This window comes from Moschus berezovskii, chromosome X (genome assembly GCF_049115385.1).
Source record: "Moschus berezovskii isolate FMDL1 chromosome X, NW_MosBer_1.0, whole genome shotgun sequence".
In the NCBI taxonomy this organism is placed as follows: Eukaryota; Metazoa; Chordata; class Mammalia; order Artiodactyla; family Moschidae; genus Moschus; species Moschus berezovskii.
Genome location: NC_142488.1, coordinates 14,542,845 through 14,567,226, shown reverse-complemented (window position 1 = coordinate 14,567,226; position 24,382 = coordinate 14,542,845). Strand labels below are relative to the sequence as shown.

At 42.8% G+C, this 24,382-nt stretch overlaps 1 protein-coding gene and 1 pseudogene across 5 annotated transcripts in view; one reads left to right on the top strand and one right to left on the bottom strand.

The window, feature by feature from the left end:
- The window catches only part of PIR (pirin), a 151,734-nt gene that overhangs the window by 66,591 nt on the left and 60,761 nt on the right, over positions 1–24,382 (top strand). For all 5 annotated transcript variants that reach the window (XM_055438187.2, XM_055438185.2, XM_055438182.2 and 2 more), the window contains one exon: positions 22,611–22,694. In XM_055438187.2, coding sequence (XP_055294162.1) covers positions 22,611–22,694 — 84 coding nt within the window. The remainder of the gene's footprint in view (positions 1–22,610; positions 22,695–24,382) is intronic.
- On the bottom strand, positions 257–1,253 carry LOC148773227 (transcription factor E2F6 pseudogene; annotated as a pseudogene).

Sequence of the window (24,382 nt, the reverse complement as noted above, 5' to 3'; positions counted from 1 at the left end):
TGTAAGGCAACTTCTTTTGTGATGACATGTGTTACAGGTGGCAAAGGGCAGAGTCCACGAGGAGCTGTCCACCCAGCCTGCCCATCTGTTTGAGTGATATTCATGTCATTCAGTAATTTCTGTAGGCAAGATGACTGCTTCACTGGCAAAAAAGCAGTGAATAATTATAAAAAGAGCTGTTTTCAAATGCAGAAACCGTCATTATCCAGGAATCTAAGGAGCGAAGTGCTTGGAGGCACTCCTGGCCTTCTTGCGGCTACCAAGAATCAGAAAATGGCAGGGATGATTTATTGCTCTGAGGACCTTCACCCACACAGGAGTCCAAGAGACTCAGTGCATGGTACCTCAAACACCATCCGTTGGTCACTTCAAGCACTTCTTCACTTTGCTGTGGAGGATTTTCTTCTTTATTAGGTTGAGGGTGCTCCAGAGGGTTGCTTTTGGATGAAGAGGTCCCTATACTGTCTGGCATTTTTTTACTTGAGTGGGAACCCTGCTCCACTTCACATAAACGTCAGTGGATCCTTTGGTGCTCCTGATATGTACTGTGATTGAATCCTTTCTGGCAGCTGGAACATCCAGTCTGGCTTCTGCCGGTGCTTTAACTGTAATTACAATCTGTTCATGGAGGACTTGGATGCTGTGAATGTCTCGATAGGTCACATATGCTAGTCTTTCATTTTCTTTGTCATCTGTTAACTCAGACAATTGCTGAGCACAATCCTTCATTAACTAATCTAGGGCATCTTCCATCACTGATAAGTCATTCAGCTCCTCCTGCAGCTTCTTCTGTTGGGGCACTGCTCCAAAATTGCTAAGATCAGATCCTATCCATCGAATACGGTTCTTAGACTTCTTTTCAACCAGGTCAGTTACATCTGAGACGTTGGTGATGTCATACACTCTGTTTGCCTACTCCCAGTTTTGTTGCAAACTTGTTTAAGTCAAGAATGCCCCCAGGAGCAGATCTGACAAGATCCATAAATTTTCGAGTTACATAAACCAGTGATACATCAAAACGAGGTCTCTTCACTTTTAGTGCTTTTCTCATGGACACATACTGTACATTATCTTTTAAATTAATCCTTATTTTTGATGGCAGCAGGCCCTCCGTGTTGATGGGGTTGCGGCAGCGGCGGCACACTGTCTCCTCCACCGGGTCCATAAGCAGGCTGGGCAGCTTCCGCGCCGGCTGCTGCTGACTCATGCTGCCCGGCCGGTCACTCCTCGCCTCTTACCCCCAAGAGCTCTCCTGCCTTCTCCCACTCCGCTTGGGCGCTGCCCCCCTCAACACAACACATGGGGCCCCGGGGGGTAAGGGAGTGGGGGTGGTGCGGACCGGGCACGACCCTGGGAGGTGGGATGCAGGTGGGCTAAAGAGCGCCATGACCAGTGCACCTCAGGACGCCAGGCCTGCCATCTTCCCACATCTGTACTCTGCAGAAATAGAATATCACTACTGTGAATAACTAGAATCAACTGTTTCCCTCAAGAGTTTCCCCCAAGAGTGTAGGTAACCCAAGTTTCAGCTTTTAATATGAACTTAACAGAGAAGGCAATGGCAAGCCACTCCAGTACTCTTGCCTAGAAAATCCCATGGACGGAGGAGCCTGATAGGCTGCAGTCCATGGGGCTGTGAAGAGTCGGATGCGACTGAGCGACTTCACTTTCAATTTTCACTTTCACACATTGGAGAAGGCAATGGCAACCCACTCCAGTGTTCTTGCCTGGAGAATCCCAGGGACGGGGGAGCCTGGTGGGCTGCCCTCTATGGGGTCGCACAGAGTCGGACACGACTGAAGTGACTTAGCAAAAAATCTACAGGGAATTCCATGGCAGTCTGGTGGTTAGGACTCCATGCTTCCACTGCAGGAATAGATAAGTTCATTTGTGTCATATTTTAGATTCCACGTAAAAGTGATATCATATGGTATTCGTCCTCTTCCTGACTGACTTAGTATGATGATCTCTAGTTGATCTGTGTTGCTGCAAAAATTGCATTATTCCATTCCTTTTTTATTGCTGAGTAGTATTCCATTGTGCATTTTTATATATGTGTGTGTGTGTGTATACCACATCTTCTTTATTCAAGAAATATAACTGTGAGCCAAGAGCACAAACCTGATTTTATTGAGTTAATGGCTATTTTCTAAAATTTAACTCTTCACTTTGGATAGTGAGGTATTTTTTGTTAAAAACTTGCAGAAAACATTAGGAAGAAGGAAGACCCTGGAGGAAAAGGCACAACTGGTGGTCCCGAGACAAAGGGGAAAATGTATGCAGTATTTCCTGCCTGGAGTTTGTACTCTGGGAAGCATTGTTTTGAAAAGGCTTGTGGTAAAGGGTGGAATGATTTTCCAGTTACCTATTTCTGGTCTGGCCTGATATCTTGATTTGTTTAGGGCAACTCTAAATGGTCAGAAACAAAGAACCATCAGAAAAAATGCACAGCACTCTTCCTTTTTAATCCACACCCTGCCCAGGTTTAGTTTCGCCTGAAAGAGAAGTACTTCAAGTTCACACACCATTGATGAACCCTTCACCTGCCCTGAGAAGAAACACATTTTGTGCCTTTTAAATTCGTCCTTTAAATTATAGCCTTGGGACTTTTCAGGTTTTAGCACTGAAAGACCTGTGTTCCTGGGAACCCTTTGGTCCTGGAGAAACCAGTGCTGTTGGTCACTCCTGCTTCAGTTGAAGGATGGTTAGGAGTAACTGTCCTGCCTGCTTCTCAGGGCTGTTTTAGGATGGTCTGGTCCATTCTTTCCTTAGCTGGGCTTAGAAATGTTTTATCAAGTTTTTCACTACAAGCCTCAACAGGTTCTTTGATCTTGTTCAGGAGAACAGACCTGCTGTATTTCCAGGGGTGTGCCCATCAGAAAAGCCACACTTATGTTTACTGGTTGGCAGCCAGTGGCGTTTGCATGCAACCTCTGAACAATATCCTGAGAGGAAGGGTAGGGTTCTGGTGATTCATACGTAAAACTTACAGCTGGATCCAAACCTGTCTCCCACGCAACCTGTTTTTACTAACTCATTGTACTTTCAAACCCAAAGCATACCATTGTTGAATCAAAGCTGGAAAAAAAAAGTTTAGTTGAATTCAAAATCTATTCTGGAAAGAAAAAAAAAATAGGAAAACTAGGAAACAAGGATATTTTCTGAACATCAGAAAGACTATTGTTCAAGGAACATCCTCTGTCATCTCTTAACATGGAGGTATTGAGAAGTTCCTGACACTGTGAGAAAAAAGATGAGAATGTCTACCAGCACTGTCGTGATTGAATATGGTTCTGGAAGCTTTGAGGCCATTAAATAAGAGTTATACCTATTGGAAAGGAGGAGGAAACAAATTCTTGTGGGTACTATGCTACTAAAGGAAACCCCATGGTGGCTGCATCCAGCTTTGGGTGGTGATGTGACTGGAGGAGGAAATTATGGTCACAGCTCAGCACGTGGATGGATGTTAGTACATACGTTTACTTGGCATGAATTGAGGGTGACACTAATAGATTATAGAAAGGATACGAAAGTCTCCCTCATTCCAAGGATACCCCTTGGCACCGCTGAAGGAGTCTTTTGGGCCTAGAAAAGAAAACAACAGTCTCAAAGGCCCTTGCTGAATCACCTAACTTCGGAGAAAACAAAACAGAACTTTAGGTCCCACCCTGATGCTCCAGACCAGTTGCATCTATCTGGTACTTATCACCCCCTGTCCAGAAACCTTCCACCCCCTACACCTGCCCTGAAGACTTATCACCCCCTGCCCGGAAACTTCCCACTCCCTACACCTGCCCAAAAGACTTATCATCCACTGCCCAACTACAAATGCCATCTCAACTAAAGAATACCCAAACCATCCTGCCTGATTAACGTTTTCCTTATCGCTTCCACAAACCTCCCTATAAATATGAAGCCTCCCTGATCCCTCTCTGCGCTCAGCCTGGTCGTTAGGCCCACTGTCGCCCCCTCCTTGCATGAATAAAGGTAACCTACTTCTGTTGAGGTCGTCTTTCTTTTTTCTGCCTCAGCCTGAACTATGCCTTACAACCGCCATGCTAAGAACATCAACCAAAAGTGTCTTACTTAAATGGCCAGATAGGTACTTCCCTGGTGGTCCAGTGGTTAAGACTCCACCTTCCAATGCAGGGTGCACAGGTTCATACCCTGTTTGGGGAACTGAGGTCCCACATGCCACGTGGTACAGACAAAGAGAAAAAAAAAAGTAAATGGCTGGATAGAAAATAACTGTGAAAGTCACCCACTTTCCTGCACACAGGCAATAACTAGATATAATGTGGGGGAATCCTATTCATAATAACAATAAGAGCCCCATATAATTCCAGGGCAAAAACATATTCTCCTTTAACCCAGTTACCTTAGTTATAGGAATCTAATAATTTCCTGAAAAAAAAAAAAAAGCCCAATGTGAGAACAGTGGCTTGTTATACAAGTGTTTCTTCCAGTGCAATATTGAAAAGTTAAAAATATATATATATATATATATATATAAAAGATGCTTTGGAATAATAATAAAAAAAAAGGAACGAAGTATCTAAAATAAAGGGGAGTGATTATATATGTGGAGATTATATATCAGAAAATTATTACATACCTGGAAATTGGAATATTATACAACATTGTAAAAGCAGATATTATATATAATTTAAATTTTCATGAATCATGATCTGTTTAAATGGAGGTTTATCACCCTTGGTACTACTGATATTTTGGGTGGATCATTCTTTGTTGTTGGAGGGAGGGGGAGCTGTGCATTTTTGGATGTTTAGCCACATCCCCATCCTCTTCTCAACAGATACCTCCAGTGGTGACAACAAAACATGTTTCTAGATACTGCCAACTGTCTGCTTTGGGCAGGGGGGCCTCCACATTGTCCCCAGTTGAGAATTAGTGGTTTACTTGGATGTGTCCATACCGTAACATACAACCCAGCTATTAGAAGAATGCCACAGCTTGATGGGTCCTGATAAAGAATAATCTCTGTGATAGCTGGAAAGCGGCAGAGGCGAAGTACAAAATTGTTACGGCATAATATAGGATTTGGATAAAGAGCAAAGACTATGCCTTTATTCTTTTTTAAAAAATGGTTTATTATTTACCTTGTGGAAGATGGATTATTTGAATAGATGGTGACTTCCACAGACTACACTGATGCGAAGAAAACAAAATCACAAAATTCACATAGCAATAGTAGAAGAAGACAGTTGTTAGAAAATGAGCATATAATGACAGATACAAATGTACATTCACAAAGCTTTTCTGGAAAATTTAGTGACTTTTATATATTCCCAAGCTTCCCAGCTTTCAGAAAAACATCTATTTCTGCTTCATTGACTATGCCAAAGCCTTTGACTGTGTGGATCACAATAAACTGTGGAACATTCTGAAAGAGATGGGAATACCAGACCACCTGACCTGCCTCTTGAGAAACCTGTATGCAGGTCAGGAAGCAACAGTCAGAACTGTACATGGAACAACCGACTGGTTCCAAATAGGAAAAGGAGTACGTCAAGGCTGTATATTGTCACCTTGCTTATTTAACTTCTATGCAGAGTACATCATGAGGAACGCTGGGCTGGAAGAAGCACAAGCTGGAATCAAGATTGCCAGGAGAAATATTGATAACCTCAGATATGCAGATGACACCACCCTTATGGCAGAAAGTGAAGAGGAACTCAAAAGCCTCTTGATGAAAGTGAAAGAGGAGAGTGAAAAGGTTGGCTTGAAGCTCAACATTCAGAAAACAAAGATCATGGCATCTGGTCCCATCACTTCATGGGAATTGGATGGGGAAACAGTGGAAACAGTGTCAGACTTTATTTTTTTGGGCTCCAAAATCACTGCAGATGCTGATTGCAGCCATGAAATTAAAAGACGCTTACTCCTTGGAAGGAAAGTTATGACCAACCTTGATAGTATATTAAAAAGCAGAGACATTACTTTGCCAACCAAGGTCCGTCTAGTCAAGGCTATGGTTTTTCCCGTGGTCATGTATGGATGTGAGAGTTGGACTGTGAAGAAAGCTGATGGCCGAAGAATTGATGCTTTTGAACTGTGGTGCTGGAGAAGACTCTTGAGAGTTCCTTGGACTGCAAGGAGATCCAACCAGTCCATTCTAAAGGAGATCAATCCTGGGTGTTCATTGGAAGGACTGATGCTAAAGCTGAAACTCCAATACTATGACCACCTCATGCGACAAGTTGACTCACTGGAAAAGACTCTGATGTTGGGAAGAATTGGGGGCAGGAGGAGAAGGGCATCCAACAGAGAAGGAGATGGCTGGATGGCATCACCGACTCGATGGACATGAGTTTGAGTGAACTCCGGGAGTTGGTGATGGACAGGCAGAAAGTGATTCAGGCGTGCTGTGATTCATGGGGTCGCAAAGAGTCGGACATGACTGAGCAACTGAACTGAACTGAAGCTTCCCAGGTGGCTCAGAAGTAAAGAATCCTGCCAATGCAAGAGACCCAGGTTCAATCCTTGGGTCAGGAAGATCTCCTGGAGAAGGAAATGACAACCCACTCCAGTATCTTGCCTGGGAAATCCCATGGACAGAGGAGCCTGGTAGGCTACAGTCTATGGGGTCGCAAAGAATCGGACACAACTTAGTGATTAAGCAGCAGCAGCAGCAGTATATCCATAAGATTGTACAGGTATCACCACTGACTCCAGCTGTTTTCACTACCCCGCAGAAGACAGCCCTTACCCATTTATAGTCACTCCTCATTACCACTTCCCCAAACCTCTGGCAACCACACTGTGTTTCTATGAATTTGCCTATTCTAGACACTTCATATAAAAGGAATCAATACAGTACGTGGTCTTTTGTGACTAGCTTCTTTCACTCAGCATAATGTTTTCAAAGTTCATCTATTGTAGTCCATATCAGAACCTTATTCTTTTTAATGGCTGACTAATAGTCCATTATATGGCTATGTCACATTTTGTTTATCCACTCATCTCCTGATGGACAACATAGAAGTGGTTTCCACTTATACTTTGATTCTTGAGTATGCCTAGATTATCTCTGAAAGAATAACCAAGAAGCTGGTAATGTACTTCCGGAGAAGGTTCCTGGTAGGGAGAGTGGGAGAGAATTTTCATTCTGATCCTCTTTTTCTCTTTGTGCCATTAGAATTTTGAACCATGTGTATTAGTTATTTCAAATATTGATATTTTTGAAAGTCCCTGTTCACTTGCTGTATTCGAAGATTAAACAGTGCTCTTATGGTTAGTTAAGGACCTAATGCTCACTTGCTGTGGAGAAGGCAATGGCAAGCCACTCCAGTACTCTTGCCTAGAAAATCCCATGGATGGAGGAGCCTGGTAGGCTGCAGTCCATGGGGTCGTGAAGGGTCGGACACGACTGAGCGACTTCACTTTCACTTTTCACTTTCACACATTGGAGAAGGAAATGGCAACCCACTCCAGTGTTCTTGCCTGGAGAATCCCAGGGACGAGGGAGCCTGGTGGGCTGCCGTCTGTGGGGTCACACAGAGTCGGACACGACTGAAGTGACTTAGCATCAGTAGCAGCAGCAGCTCACTTGCTGTCTGGGAACTCTTGTGGGTCTGCCCCTGCCACATAAAATCAACCTGGTTTGTGTTCTATTCTTGTCAATCAGATAAGCTAATAATATATGCCAGAGTGGAAGGGAGGGTGTGATCTTAGAGCAGCTTTTCCTAGGAAATATTTGTGTACCATTAGAGGTGCCATGAAATTTAAAATAGGGGTTCAAATTAAAAAACAACTTTCTCCTCTACAGTATGTTCCCTGTCCAAAAGGAAATTTAAATTGTGTGTTTATGTGCACATGATAACACACAAATGAGTTTAGAAGTTGGGGCAGAGGACTTCCAGTTTGCAAGAAAGTGAGAAAATACTTAAGGAGGAACAAGAGTGGCCCAGTGCCTGAAGTTTCATGTTCGGGGGGAGAAGCTAGCATTTCTAACAGGTCTGGGAGGGCGTCAGGAAAAGTTTGGCCATTTAGTAAAACTGTAAGGGATAAGTTAGATGACTGTCTGGACAGCAGAGGGAAAAGTACAGGGCATAGTATGGGGATAAACTGAAACCAGGGATTAGTTTAGGTAGAAATAAAAATTGGATGTGTAGGTCAGGGCACGATCTAAAGCTGTAGGTTGGGCCATCATTGGAGAAGGTCTTCAAAGCCAAACTGGATCTCTAGTTATGAATGAAAGGCCAATATTTATATCCTGACACTCCCAGGTTAATGCAGTCATTTTGAAATTAGAGCCATCTTAAGTCTAAAAGTCTGGTTTTTAGACTGTGCCAGTGGTTCTCAAACTAGGGGTGATTTTGCTTACCCGGAGTCTTGTGTCAATTTCTGGAGACCATGCTAGTCATACCAACTGGATGGTGCTACTGCCATCTAGTGGGTAGAAGCTGGGAATGCCGCTGAATATCCTGCAGTGCCCACAACAGTTTGCCAGCATAGTTCGTATGAGGGAAAGTGGCAGTTTAATGGAAGTGTTCTTCAAAAGTAGTCCAAATAAATTCCCAACAAATTTCCCCATCTGCCCCACTCCTACCCAATTACAGTTATAGACAGAAACCATTCATGTCTGAAAGACTACATTCCTAGAGTTCGTAAGTAGACAAATTCAAGGGGATGTAATAAAGACTATTATACATTAAACATTCTTTTATTTTACCAAATATAAAATAATGCTTCTTCATTGAGACTAAAAATAAGTCTAGAATAAATTAGCATAGACCATTATAGGACAAAAAGCTTTTTCCAAATGTTCAACACTAGAGCAAAGAAAGATTCTTCGAAGTTATCCATCAGTAGCCTCCAAATGAAATGCCTGACCACACAAGATTAAACACATAGGAAATTTGTCATGTAATAATATTGCTGCGAAGTCGCTTCAGTCGTGTCCGACTCTGTGCGACCCCATAGACGGCAGCTCACCAGGCTCCCCCGTCCCTGGGATTCTCCAGGCAAAAACACTGGAGTGGGTTGCCATTGCCTTCTCCAATGTAATAATATTAGGTACATGTTTTATGAGAAGCTTCATATGCTTTCTCTACATTACCTCTCAACCTCCCAGCAACCCTGAAAGCAGGAATTGTTAGCTCCCCATTTTACAGATGAGGAAACAGAAGCCAAAGAAATGGTGACTTGTCAAGCTCACACACAGTCCATACAAGGCAGGTGGGCTCATCTAATCCAGGCCCATACCTGTTCCCTCTTCCATGCTGCTACTTCTGGAACAGAGTTTCCATTCTGTACCTCTGCTAGTGGTTCTGTACAGTGACACATTAATACCATTAGAAGTAAGACTGCACGGGTGACACAGATCCTCAAACTGACTGCCTCATACTCCTCTGTCACTTAGTGTTGGACCCAGTGCTTTCATGGTTCAGGGACCTGATTTTCCTGCCTGTAAGTGCAAAGTAATACTCTCACTTCTCTGAACTTCGGGTATAATGAGGAAGTAGATTGGGTTGGTTGACTGTCTGGATACTCGGCCAGTCATTTAACTTCTTGTAGCAACGAGGAGATGTTCATGATCTAGGAATAACGTGATAGTTAGCAAAACGGTGCTTTAGTTGTTTATGACCTTTTACTACAACCTAAAGACTCTCTTCCTCATCCTGTACGCTGTTTTGTCCCAGCCACACCAGCTTTTTGCCAATATTTCAGACTTTTAAAAAAATTTATTTATTTTTAATTGAAGGATAATTGCTTTACAGTATTGTGTTGGCTTCTGCCAAACATCAACATGACCGATATGTCCGTCTTTTAAAGACTAGCTGGGGAGGACCTCCTCCGTGAATTACTCCCCTGTTCCTCTAGATTCCTCATCGTCAACATTGATCTTTCTTCTCTCTCCAGTGGGCTAATCGTGCTTCTGCGCAGCATATGTTTCTCTAAGCTGCCTGTTCGGTAGTGTTTCCCTGCTGGAATTGCCAGTTGCTCCCTGAAAGTAGGGAAGGGATAATCATTGTGTTCTTTCTGGGTGCTTTCTAACTTCCCATTAATGAGTTTGTGATGACATTTTCTCTTCTGCAGGCTGCAATGAAATAAAAAGAGAAAGAGATTTTAAAATATTTCAAAACTAAAAGTTTATTTAGTAAGACGAAAGACCAAATCCCTCTATCAGACCCCCTTATTATAAAATGTTTTATTGCTTCTTGAAGGCCAAAATCGTGAGAACTGTGTCCCAGTAGCATCAAGTGCAATGATCACATTCACAGGGAGTTTCAGAAATTAAATCCTTACAATGAATTGAATTCGGAATAATAAGAAATCACCCATCAAAAAGTGTCAGCTGCTTAATTAAATATTATAATGAAACTTTAACAAAATATTAAGAGGGAAATTGACAGGATTCCCTTAAATCTGTCTCTGTAAGAGCCTTGTGCACCCAGGCCTGCCTAGGACCATGTGTGTGGTGGAGTGTTTTCAGGCCCTTCTTTCTTCGGTGTCGGCCTTAACAACTTTGAACTGGAGGCTGCTGGCAGAAAAACTCCCTTCTACCCCACAACTCAGGCCCTCCCTTAATGACTAGAGAGCAGCCTGCTATGTGGACATGTGATCTTTGAGCAGAGACAATGTGCTCAGGCTAGAAAACAGTCTTAGTTACCAGTGGATCTTTTCACAACACATCTCTGGTTTGGTGAGAACTGATTTTAGAAAAACCGCACACATCACAAGGATCAGCAGAGGGCACTGTTAAGCAGCAATGCTTTGAACTACCCACTTTACCGGCTGGGTGCAGACACCATGCTTTTATATGTGGGAAACTGGGGTCATCCTAGAAGCTGGCACACCATTCCCGTGAGCCCCTTTCAGTATAACATGGGAGATGAAACAGTGGATGTGAATGCCTTGACTACAGTTTTACAGAATGGAGGCGACATCAATTAAGAGGTTGGCAAGACGATGGCATGGGGAGCCTAGGGTGCTTTGTCTGAAGAGATTCCCCCAGAGAGTTGAGTGGGGTTTGAAGAGGAAAGGTGTTTCTGAATCTGGGCTCCTCGAAGCAGCTGGAAGATTCTCAGAGAGTTTGCAGTTCAACCTGAGTAGATTTGGGAATGGGATCATCATAGAACATCGGCGTGCATGTCTGAAATTTGATTCAGAGTGAAAGGAAAATTGGTGGATTTGGGAGACTTACAAATGGGAGCAACAGAAAAATAGAAAAGGAAAATTGCTCTCAAGTCAGTTATGGGAGCAGTGGCTACTCTGGCAGCTCCCATCAGCTCTCCTCCAAGGCAGGCACGATGCTTTCAACACCTCCATTAGTGCTGAGATGACGCCAGCATTTGTGGGACACCGTGGGAGAGTGAAATGGTTTTATTCCCAGAGACAGAAAATGTGAAATCCTTGGTCTGCTACTATTAATTGTGTAACCCTAATCACACTAAGCCACAGTGTTTTCATCAGTAACATGTAGGTAATACATTCGCAGGATCATATGCTTTGTGAATGCCAAAATACAAATAAAAGATGCTGCCCATCCTTCCTTCCACAAATCTTCAGTGTCAGCTATGTGTTCTAACCTTTAGGACGTGTCATTTTCTTAGGGAAGGCAGACAATGAATGAACAACCAAATGGTTATATAATATATAATTATTATATGTTAATTATATGGTGCCCTTCATGGAAAAGCTAGGAAGAAGAAATGATCAGAATAGAAGGATTGAGACTAGATTGACCAGTTAGATTGGCTGGTTGGGGGGTGGCCTCTCTTAAGGAGTGACATTTAAACGGAGGCCTGAACAAAGTGAGGATGCAAACCATGAGAATATTGAGGGAAATACATTCCTGGGAGGTCAAGAGAGGATTCAACGAACAGGATGTTGGCTCGAGGAAACGTGGCAAACGTGTTGATTCTAGAACTTATTGAATACTTGTGTGTTTTGCACTCATCACTTGGGTTAGTCCTCACCACACTTGGTGAGCTCATGGCCTAGGTCTCTGTTGTAAAGGAAGAAACCGAGCCTCGGAGAAGTTAAGGATTTCATCCCACATCACACACCTAGTGAATAACTAACAAAGCCCAGATTCTACCCAGGGTCTCAGTACCTGAGTGGTTCTTGAGGCAGGGCCGTGCCAGCAGAGGGCAGTGTTGGCAGGATCCCAGAAGCACTGGCGCCTCCGGGGTTGTAATAGGAAATTTCAAGGCAGGACCCAGCGGAGCTTTTAAAGGTTTGGGTTTGCCCCTTGGCTGAATACCTAAACAGTGTCGCTCATCTTTTCCTCTTTTGTGCAACGACCTTTTGGCACTTGTGAAGGTGTTTTTGTGAGTTTGGGACTGGATGAGCCAACTAAGGGGTGGTGTGCAATTTCCAGGTTTGTCAGTGATTGCTCAAGAAATTAAAACATTTTTGTAAAATAACTCAGGTCCTGAATTATATGGATTCAAACATTCTGTTTCTGTCCTTGAAAATCAGCTAGCCGCCTCAGTTACGCAAGATGTTCCTTGCCGGCCTCTCTCATCAGCCATGACCTTAACCCATGTTTTTGTTTTGTTTTTCTCTTTTTCTTACTCAGCTACCAGTAGGGAATATAAAAGCACCATTTTAGGGCAAATGGAAATTAAAACAGAGTTTAATCTAGAATATAAACTTTTTCTTTTAAAGAATACATTTTGCATCTGTAGCAGTGAATGAAGTTATGATACTCTCCTTCCTAAATACCATCCAGAAAGAAACAGCAAACTATTTGGTGCTGTAGTTCTTCGGAATTAATTTATAATTCCTTGAGGTACACCTTCTCTAAGCTTCATATTGCAGGTGACGCTTTTCTTTCATTACTATTGTGGGTTTTTTGTCTTTCCCTTTGCAAATACAAACACAAACAAACAAGAACTGACAAGGAAGCATAAATATTTAGTAAAAAACCCGTAGAAAGTTTAGGATCAGAAGGAGGAAATGACGCAGCAGGACCAGGATGCACCTCAAGTCCTTTAAGAAAACACCTGTTTCAAATTACAGATTTCTTTCTTAATTAGACATACACAATTCTTGAGTTTAAACATAACACTCCCAATTCCATCAACCACCCACGGCAATTCTCCAGGTGTTCACGATTATGTAATGTCCTAAAAAATCATCTGGATTGTGTCAATTCTCAAAGTACTGCCTGAGCTTTTTTAAAAAAATCCTCCACAGAGGTTACTTTATCATCTAGTGTAGCGGTTACAACACTTAGCAAAAGTAAATAAATAAAAGATAGTAAAGTTTCCTCGGTTTCTGATTTTTATTTCCCCAAAGGCTAGAAGTGTGTTTTTTGCTTTAAGTAGTAAAAGGTAGGCATTATGGACTCAGTAAAGTGTCATTGCCTAGACTTCTCTAATTTTACATGATTTAGGATAGGCGAAATGCTGTTTACTTTGGTATCACCAGAGAAAAGAGGACATGCTTCCCTGGTGGCTCAGCTGGTAAAGAATCCGCCTGCACTGCGGGAGACCTCAGTTTGATCCCTGGGTTGGGAAGATCCCCTGGAGAAGGGAAAGGCTACCCACTCCAGTATTTTGACCTGGAGAATTCCATGGACTGTATAGTCCATGGGGTCACAAAAAGTCAGACATGACTGAGTGACTTTCACACTCACACCACAAAAGTAAAGAAAATGGGGAGATAACGGTCTTTTCATTCTTTTAGAAACAGTGTTGGAATTGCTCTCTAAAATAAAATTTGGAAAAAAACCAAAAAAACTCTTTAGATATCCATGTAAATTTTCATCTTTAAATGAGTCATGCTTCCCACAATTTACTTTTGAAAGTTGCCTGACATATTTTTAGATGCTTAACAACTTCAAAGCTCCTAGATTTGGATAATTAAAAAATCTTGCAGGACGGAAAGAACATAATTTGAAAGAGACTCCTTTGAGAACCCAAAGGGGAGCTTCAGTGCAAGCAGAAAGAAAATTGCCTTTATTATGCAGTTATTTTAATTAAAAATGCATGCATAACAGGAAAAGGAAAGCAATTCTAGACACCACACCATGTAGTTGGGCTGGTTGTTTGAAATTTGGAAGCTTTTTATTTGTCCTTTGAAATTTTTAAGCTTGTATGGAGTCCTAAGTGTCTAAGTCTTATTTTGATATGAGTACCCTCTATGGCTTCCCTGGTGGCTCAGAGGGTAAAGCATCTGCCTGCAATATGGGAGACCCGGGTTTGATCCCTGGGTTGGGAAGACCCCCTGGAGAAGGAAATGGCAACCCACTCCAGTATTCTTGCCTGGAGAATCCCATGGACAGAGCAGCCTGTTAGGCTACAGTCCACGGGGTTGCAAAGAGTAGGACATGACTGAGCGACTTCACTTCACTTCACCCTCTATAATAATTCCAGATCTTTTCCACCTAGTAACAGATTAAAGTCAGAGCTACCTGTGTTGTCCTCACATCTAATAGGGAGTTATTCTTCTGATTCTTAGTGTTTTGCTTTGTGTCTCACTGCCTTCCTGTTCAGCCCCAGGTTATCTACACAAGGAACCAGTATTCAACGGCATCTATGTAGAATAAAGCATATCATTACTTCCATTCACTGATTAGTGGCAGCACCTTTTTATTTCCTCCAAATAAAAATAGTCTCCATTGTAAAAAAAAAGTACTCATTGCAGAAAACTCAGACTATCAGAAAAGAAAGTAGATAATAAAATATACCTGCAACTCCACCCTTTGGAGATGATCTTTAATCGCATTTTGGTGCATGTCCATCTGGGCACTTACAGGCATACACAGAATGACTGGGTATAGTTTTATTTAAATAAACCCATTTCAGTGCATCTTTGCATTTGATCCCTTTAACTATAATTGCTGTTCTGTAGCCTGCTTTTCTGATTAATATTTCATTTGTCTGTGACTGTGAATAAAGATCTGTATTACTTTTTAACAGTTGCATAATAATATTCTCTTGTATGGCTGTACCATCATTTATCCGAGAGGAATATCAACCACCTCAGATATGCTGATGATATCACTCTAATGACAGAAAGTGAAGAGGAACTAAAGAGTCTCTTGATGAGAGTGAAAGAGGAGAGTGAAAAGGCTGGCTTAAAACTCAACATTCAGAAAACTAAGATCATGGTATCTGGTCCTATCACTTCATGACAAATAGATGGGGAAAAAGTGGAAACAGTGACAGATTTTCTTTTCTTGGGCTCCAAAATCACTGCTGACAGTGACTGCAGTCATGAAATTAAAAGACGCTTGCTTCTTGGAAGAAAAACTGACAAACCTAGACAGCATATTAAAAAGCAGAGACATTACTTTGCCGACAAAGGTTCATATAGTCAAAGCTCTGGTTTTTCCAATAGTCATGTATGTATGTGAGAGTTGCCCATAAAGAGGACTGAGCACCAAAGAATTGATGCTTTCAAGTTGTGGTGGTGGAGAAGACTCTTGAGAGTCCCTTGGACAACAGAGAGATCAAACCAGTCAATCCTAAAGGAAACCAACCCTGAATATTCATCAGAAGGACTGATGCTGAAGCTGAAGCTTCAATGCTTTGGCCTCCTTATGCAAAGAGCCAACTCATTGGAAAAGACCCTGATGGTGGGAAAGATTGAAGGCAGGAGGAGAAGGGTGACAGAGGATGAGATGGTTGGATGGCATCACCAACTCAATTGGACATGAGTTTGAGCAAACTCTGGGAGATGGTGAAGGACAGGGAAGTCTGGCGTGCTGCAGTCTATGGGGTGGTGGGGAGTCAGACATGACTTAACAACTGAACAACAACAAGAACCCTGTTAACCCATCATCCAGATTGTTGCTGGTTTTTTGCTACCATAATAAACATTGCAAGATAGATATGTGCAGACATTTTGTATTCTTGTTATCTGCTTAGATTAAAATCTTTAAAGTATAGTTTTTAAATTCTTAATCCATTTGGAACACATTTCTGTACTGGAGTGGGAAGATCTCCAAGGGATCTTCCCAACCCAGGGATCAAACCCAGGTCTCCTACATTGCAGGTGGATTCTTTACCAACTGAGCTATCAGGGAATCCCTTTCTGTACATAGTGGGGGCTTACTCTCTTTTTGCTGAGAAGTAAAATACTGCCTCCTCAGACAGCCATTTTGCTTTTTTGCATTTCTTTTCCATGGGGAAGGACTTTTCCATTGGAAGGACTGATGCTAAAGCTGAAACTCCAATACTTTGGCCACCTCATGCGACGAGTTGACTCACTGGAAAAGACTCTGATGCTGGGAAAGGTTGGGGGCGGGAGGAGACGGGAACGACAGAGAATGAGATGGCTAGATGGCATCACCAACTCTGTGGACATGAGTTTGAGTGAACTCAGGGAGTTGGTGATGGACAGGGAGGCCTGGTGTGCCGTGATTCATGGGGTCGAAAAGAGCCGGTCACGACTGAGCGACTGAACTGAACTGAAAATACTGCCTGCTGTATTCATAAACAAAGGATGTCACAGTCATCAGGATTGTGGCTATCTCTGCTGGTGAGCTGGTGAACCCTGAGGAAACTCAAGAAGTAAAGAATATATGCCATCTAGCAGCCATCGGGGGCTTCCCAGGTGGCTCAGTGGTAAAGAACCCACCTGCCAATGCAGGAGATGCATGTTGGATGCCTGGATCGGGAAGATCACCTGGAGAAGGAAATGACAACCTACTCCAGTATTCTTGCTTGGGAAATCCCATGGACAGAGGAGTCTGATGGGCTACAGTCCATGTGATTGCAAGAGTCAGACGCGACTTAATGACTAAACCACTACCACCACCAGCAGCCATCAGACTGCAGCCACTCCCTATGGTGAGCCCTGAGGAAACTCAGGATAAGAAAACATAGGATACTGGCCCCAAATAGCTGAGGTGCATATCAAAGGAATAATTTCAGTGAACTTAGACTCTTGCATCTTCCCATACACAGAAAAGCACTAAATTCCTTAACTTGAGATATCTAGTTTTCTTTGATTAACAGTTATCTTTTGTTCCTACTACCTGCCCTTTGTTGTACAGCTCCTATAACTAGCTCCCCCTTTGCTGCCTCAGAGCAGTTCTCTCAGGGTTCCTTGAGATGCTCCTTCCCAGGCTGGAAGTCCTAAAAATGTCCGCCAAATAAAACATAACTCTCAACTTTTAGCTTGTGAATATTTTTTTTAGTTGACATTTCATATGGTCAGTCTCTTGTTTCAACAATACGATTTATTGGAAAATGCATCCCGTGGCGCCATGATTTGAAACTGCTGTGATGATATGTTAATTTCTCCTACAGATGAGTCTCCTTTATTCCTGTCAGTGTTGCATTGTTGCCATTATGATTGTAAGTTCCCCAGCAGGGGTTTTAGACTTAAAGTCTAATCAGAGTTCTCCCGAGAAATAGAACCAATTGCATACACTAAGACCATGTAAGAGGAGATTTATTATAGGAATTGGCTCACATGATTAAGGAAGGTGAGCAAATCTCACAGTCTGCCATCTACAAGCTGGCCCTGGTCCAAGGGACTGACTGCTGATCTAAGTCCCAGAATTTGAAGACTGAGAACCTGGAGTTTTGATGTCTGAGGGCAGGAGAAGATAGGCATCTCAGCTGAATAAGAGAGAGCGTGAATTCACCCTCCTTCCACCATTTTGTTGTTTGAGGCCTCAAAGCATTGGGTGTACCCACCCACACTGGTGATGGTGGATCATGTATCTTCAGTCTGCTGAGTCAAATGCTAATCTCATCCAGAAGCACCTTCACAGATGCTCCCGGACATAATGTTTTACCTACTATCTGAGCATCCCTTAGCCCAGTCAAGTTGACGACATAAAATTCACCACCACAGTCTAGATCCTCTAGTTTCTGTAGCCATCTGCCTGTCACCTGCTGAGATAAAGGTCACTGCCAAGGCAGTCCTGTACGCAGTATATACCCCAATGGCATTGTTCTGCAGGATGACACATGTAGTAAGTGCTCTACAAATACTTGTTTTCAAGATCCAGCACTCGATAAAATGTACTCCAGAAGAGCTGGGTTTATTAGAAGGCTGCAGTGTAAGCTTTCAACAGCATGACAGTAGCAGGTCTTAAATTGCCCTTAACTGGGGGTATGAAGAGACAGAATAAATAATGGTCTGTTTTCCCAGCCTGGATTCTGAACCATTTCAGATGAAAGAGTAAGAAAGATAGGTAGCAGACAAAAATAGGGCTTTATTTCCAATAAAGATGATCCTGTCAAGTGAGGCTTATGCCTGCAGGCAGCTGGGCTTCCGAATACCACACCTGAAACTGAGGCAAACTGTGTTCCGATCTCACTGGATGTGCTTGAGCTGGCCCTTCTCATAGAGGCAAAGAGCGAAAGAGGACCCTGGCCTTCTGTGGGCAGGCTGATTCCCAAAGAGGAAGGGGAGAGCAGGGTTCAGTATAGTAGAACCGTTTAAGTCAACCAATCAGATCAAGCTCTTCCCTTCCAACCTTGGAGGGGTGGGTGAGCTGCAGCAAGAATTGAGGAGTGTTAAGTCCATGGGGTCACAAAGAGTTGGACACCACTGAGTGACTGAACTGAATTGCATATTAATGGAGTACCCTCCGTGAGGAGGGAGATACATCACAAAGGGCAGTGGAGGTTTTCCCTAACACTTTGTGGAAGGTCTTGCCCTGCTGATGGAGCAGGGATTGCATGATAAAGGAAGCCAAGATCATGGTTGAACTAAACATGCGTTAAGTGCTGTACTTGGTTTTATTTTGTGGCCCCTTCTTGTCTTTCTAGGCTTATCTCTTGCCATTCCTGTTCCTTGAACGAGAGATGATCTCCCTTACTTCTTGATCTTCATGTATGCCTGGAACACACTCCTGGCCCATCTTCACTGTTATCTTTTTTGTCTGGCTTATTCCCATCCCTCCTTAGGCTTCACTTCCTCTGAGAAGCTTTATCTGGCACCCAAATGTGAGCTAAATCCTTCCTGTGCTCCTCACAGTAAATCCTTCCAATGAATATTCAGGACTGATTTCCTTTAGGATTGACTGGTTTGATTTCCTTGCAGTCCAAGAGACTCTCAAGAGTCTTCTCCAACACCACAGTTCAAAAGCATCAATTCTTCGGCGCTCAGCCTTCCTTATGGCCCAACTCTCACATCCATACATGACTACTGGTAAAACCACAGCTTTGACTCTACGGATCTTTGTTGGTATATTGATATCTCTGCTTTTTAATACATCGTCTAAGTTTGTCGTAGCTTTTCTTCCAAGGAGCAAGTGTTTTTTAATTTCATGGCTGCAGTCACCATCTGCAGTGATTTTGGAGCCCAAGAAAATAAAGTCTGTCACTGTTTCCATTGTTTCCCCATCTATTTGCCATGAAGTGATGGGACCATTTGCCATGATCTTAGTGTTTTGAATGTTGAGCTTTAAGCCAACTTTTTCACTGTCCTCTTTCACTTTCATCATGAGGCTCTTTAGTTCCTCTTTGCTTTCTGCCCTAAGGGTGGTATCATCTGCATATCTGAGGTTATTGATATTTCTCCCAGCAGTCTTGATTCCAGCTTGTGCTTCATCTATCCCGACATTTCACATGATGTACTCTGTGTATAAGTTAAATAAGCAAGGTGACAGTATACAGCTTTGACATACTCCTTTCCCAATTTGAAACCAGCCCATTGTTCCATGTCTGGTTCTGACTGTTGCTTCTTGATGTGCATACAGATTTCTCAGGAGGCAGGTCAGGTGGTCTGGTATTCCTATCTCTTGAAGAATTTCCCACAGTTTGTTGTGATCCACACAGTCAAAGGTTTTAGCATAGTCAATGAAGCAGAAGCAAAAAGAATTTTCTTGCTTTTTTTTATGATCTAACGGATGTTGGAAATTTGATCTCTTGATTCCTCTGCCTTTTCTAAATCCAGCTTGAACATCTGGAAGTTCTCGGTTTATGTACTGTTGAGGATTAGGTCTACTTTTTATTCCTTGCTGCTGCTGCTGCTAAGTCGCTTCAGTCATGTCCGACTCTGTGCAACCCCATAGATGGCAGCCCACCAGGCTCCCCCGTCCCTGGGATTCTCCAGGCAAGAACAATGGAGTGGGTTGCCATATCCTTCTCCAATGCATGAGAGTGAAAAGTGAAAGTGAAGTCACTCAGTCGTGTCCGACTCTTCACAACCCTATGGACTGCAGCCTACCAGACTCCCCTGTCCATGGGATTCTCCAGGCAAGAGTACTAGAGTGGGGTGCCATTGCCTTTTCCGTTTTATGCCTTAGGATAAAGCAAAACATAGACTACAAGAAAACCTGGCCTAGATATGTATAATGGGTTCTTACATGAAGGAGGAAATAATTTTTGTGTAAAATAGTGGTGTCTGATGTATATGCTAAGAACTTTATAAATATTTTTCTTCTCTTACCTCTTGGGTATATTTTTTTGTTTTTCTTCTTAAAATGTAGTATTTTTACTCGGTTTCTTTCTGTAGTTTTAGAGAGTTGTGATTTGTTGGTAAAAAGTATTAGCTGTTTTTAAGTACTGATTCAAATTTGCTGTATTTTGTGGACTGGGTCTTTGAGCAAAAATTAGATCTGGCTTACATAATTACAAGATATGTTGGGATTTTAATTGCAGACTACATTTTTGGTTTCGTTTGTTTAAATAATGGTTAAAGAGAATTTTGAAATAAAATTTCCAAGATTAAAAGGATAAACACATTAAACTGTAAAAGAAGCATTGGCGTAGCTATAATATGAAAACTTTGTCCAGTAATGCAAATGATCAGAGTTGTCATCTATAAGCCAGAAACGGAGCCATGCGTGGTTTGCAGATAAACATGGTTTGGCGGACACTTTTCAGAACTGTTGAGGCTCATTGGTATTTCTTGTTGGCATTATAGGTGCATTTCATAAGTGTGTACAAAATAAGCAAAATGTAAAGTTGAATCTAAATAGAGTTGTACAGAGAGGGCCCCAACCTCAACATACACGTGTCGTTTTAAGCTTTTAGTATTAAATCATGTATTTCAAATGTTACCATGTCCTTGGGGTAGTTTAAAATTCTTTCTAAGTAGTTGGTGTCTTTTTCATCTTTGTTGGTTAGGATAATCACAGTAGTTTTTTATTTTTTTATTTTTTATTTATTTATTTTTTTTAGGTAATTATTTTTTATTGGAGGCAAATTATTTTACAATATTATATTGGTTGGTTTTGCCATACATTGATATGAATTTGCCCCGGGTTTACATAAGTTCCCCCTCCTGAACCCCCCTCCCACCTCCCTCCTCCCTCTGGGTCATCCCCGCATGCCAGCCCCGAACATCCTATAACATGCATTGACCCTAAACTAGTGATTCGTTTCACATATGACAACATACATGTTTCAATGCCATTCTCCCAAATCATCCCACCCTCACCCTCTCCCATAGAGTCCCAAAGACTGTTCTATACATCTGTGTCTCTTTTGCTGTCTCGTATACAGGGTTATCATTTGCATCTTTCTAAATTCCATATATATGTGTTAGTATACTGTATTGGTGTTTTTCTTTCTGGCTTACTTCACTCTGTATAATAGGCTCCAGTTTCATCCACCTCATTAGAACTGATTCAAATGTATTCTTTTTAATGGCTGAATAATACTCCATTGTGTATATGTACCAAAGCTTTCTTATCCATTCGTCTGCAGATGGACATCTAGGTTGCTTCCATGTCCTGGCTATTATAAACAGTGCTGCAATGAACATTGGAGTACACGTGTCTCTTTCAACACAGTAGTTTTTTAAATAAGAATTTTAGAGGTGTTTGATTTTTTTCCTTTTAGTGAAATCATGAACAAAGAAGGACTTGATTTTCTTGTGCAGTTTAAAATTGGTGCCATCTCGTTTTGCCCAGCGATACCATGATTGCAGAGGCTCCCAGGAAGGTTTTGCTCTCTACACAAAATGCCTACCATAGATGGCTGCCAATATCCAGGTTTATTTATCAAGATCAGTGTTATCAAGTGAAACTTTCTATAAAGATGGAAATGCTTTATCATCTGCACTGTCCTACTATGGTGGCCATTAGTAGGGCTGTTGTACAACCCGAACTGTGACTAGTACAGTTGAGGATCTGAATCTTACATTTTGTTTAATTTTAATTACTTTAAACTTAGCCACTTGTGGCTAGTGGCTCCCCTGATGGACAATTCAGAATTTCAGCTTGGACAGCGCTTTTAGATTTAATACAGACACGCCTCTAGAAAAGTCAAGTTGAATTTCTGTGAAATCATTTGACATATCTTGCCAGCATTTACTGAACAATTTTGTGAGTGTGTATGCCTGGTCCTCTGGATTTCTCCAGTCAGCTTGTAGAGGAAGGTGTGGAGGTCTGATATCTGTCTCCCACACACCTCTGTCAGAGTGGTCTCGGTAACAGGGTTCCTGCTGTCTCAGTAGGAGCTTCCTCTCTTCACCCTGAGCTCTGGAGCCCCTCTCACCCAGCCAGGGGCTCTGCTTGCTCAGGGCTGCTTCTGCCTGGAGGAAGGGGCTCCCAGTTGAAAATCTCTCAAAGGTGTTGGCTGGCCTAGCAGGGCCCTGTCAACTGAGGTCCATCCCCTCAGCTCACCTGGCAAGTTTTCCTAAACACATTTTTAATGGAAAAAGTGAACAACTCTTCACAGCTCTCCAACACCTATTTTTTCTTCTGTTCCCCCCGAAAGGTATCTTATCTCCTGGAAGGGGGCAGCATGGCCCATGAAGACTTCTGCGGACACACTGGTCAGCTGAACCCAGGAGACCTGCAGGTATGGCCAGGACGAGGAATGGCTGATGATTCCATAGTCTTTGGCTGTTGCTGATGACCCCACCCACGTCTGGTACCTTCTCGCGTTCCTGCTCTGTCTGTTATGTCCTGGACTTCTCCCTTCCTATGGCTCCTTGCACTCCACCTGGAAACTTGTGCAGGGCCCTTGTGTTCTTCTCTCATGCTTCCCTAAACCCCCCACAGTCATTTTTTAGCTCTCACATAAGTCTTTTTATTATGTTTCTCAAAAGAGTAATCACGAGTCACTGCCTCAGCTTCCTTCTTTTCCACCCTATCCTCCACTCATTGAAGTCAGGGTTGGCCTCTCAACACTGCCCCCAAACCTTTCCTGAAGCTGTCCAGGTCCTGGTCACTCACAATGACCCAGTTGCCACATTCCCTGCTCCAGTTTCTGTCTTCATCTTTCTAGATCTCTCTGCTGTCTTTGAGACAGTTTTCTATCTTCCAGTTCATTTTCAGGGTAGGTATTATCACTTAAGAATATGACCCAAACCCTGGCACCATACTAGCCCTGTTGGACACATGTTATAGTTAAAGTTCCCAGGGAGCGCTTGGGTCATTTTGGTCAGTTTTTATAAGCCTGGACTCTATATCAGGTACTTTCTGGGATTATTTACATATTTTGTGGGATGACAGCTGCAAATATTTGAATTGTGGCATTTCAGTGAACACAAGATTGAAAGTGAAAGTCGTTCAGTCCTGTCCGACTCTTTGTGACCCCATTGACTGTACAGTCCTTGGAGTTTTCCGGGCCAGAATACTGGAGTGGATAGCTCTTTCCCTTCTCCAGCAGATCTTCCCAACCTAGGAACAGAACTGCGGTCTCCTGCATTGCAGGAGGATTCTTTACCAACTGAGCTATCAGGGAATTAGATGTGAGAGTTGGAGTATAAAGAAAGCTGAGCACCAAAGAACTGAGGCTTTTGAACTGTGGTGTTGGAGAAGACTCTTGACAGTCCCCTGGACTGCAAGGAGATCCAACCAGTCAATCCTAAAGAAAATCAGTCCTGAATATTCACTGGAAGGACTGATGCTGAAGCTATAATTCCAATACTTTGGCCACCTGATGCGAAGAACTGACTCGTTGGAAAAGACCCTGATGCTGGGAAAGACTGAAGGCAGGAGGAGAAGGGGATGACAGAGGATGAGGTGGTTGGATGGCATCACTGATGTGATGGACATGAGTTTGAGTAGACTCTGGGAGTTGGTGATGGACAGGGAAGCCTGGCGTGCTGCAGTCCATGGGGTCGGAAAGAGTTGGACACGACTGAGCGACTGAACTGAACTGAGATTGAAAGGCAGAAAAGCAAAAGGGCAAAGAGTCATGGCCCAAAAGTCAACAGTAACATCTCACCAGAGCAGAACGTAAAGTGTAGCTCTGACTGGTTGTGACCCCAGAAGTGGGTTCTTCCACTCTCCATGCAGGAGTTCTAATGTGCCTTGGCATGGATCCCAGCAGGATTGAGCCTCAGGTGCCCACAGATGCAACCTGCTCATTAACCCCCTTTTTGGCTTTCTCTCTTGTCTGGCTCTTCCTTTCTTTCTGCAACACTTTCCAGATGAACTCCCTGCACTGGAGACTGATCCTGTCTTAGGATCTTCTGCAGGAGAAGCCAAGCTGAGACAGACAGGAGACCTACCTGTTGTTTTCTAGCTCTTCATTTCCAG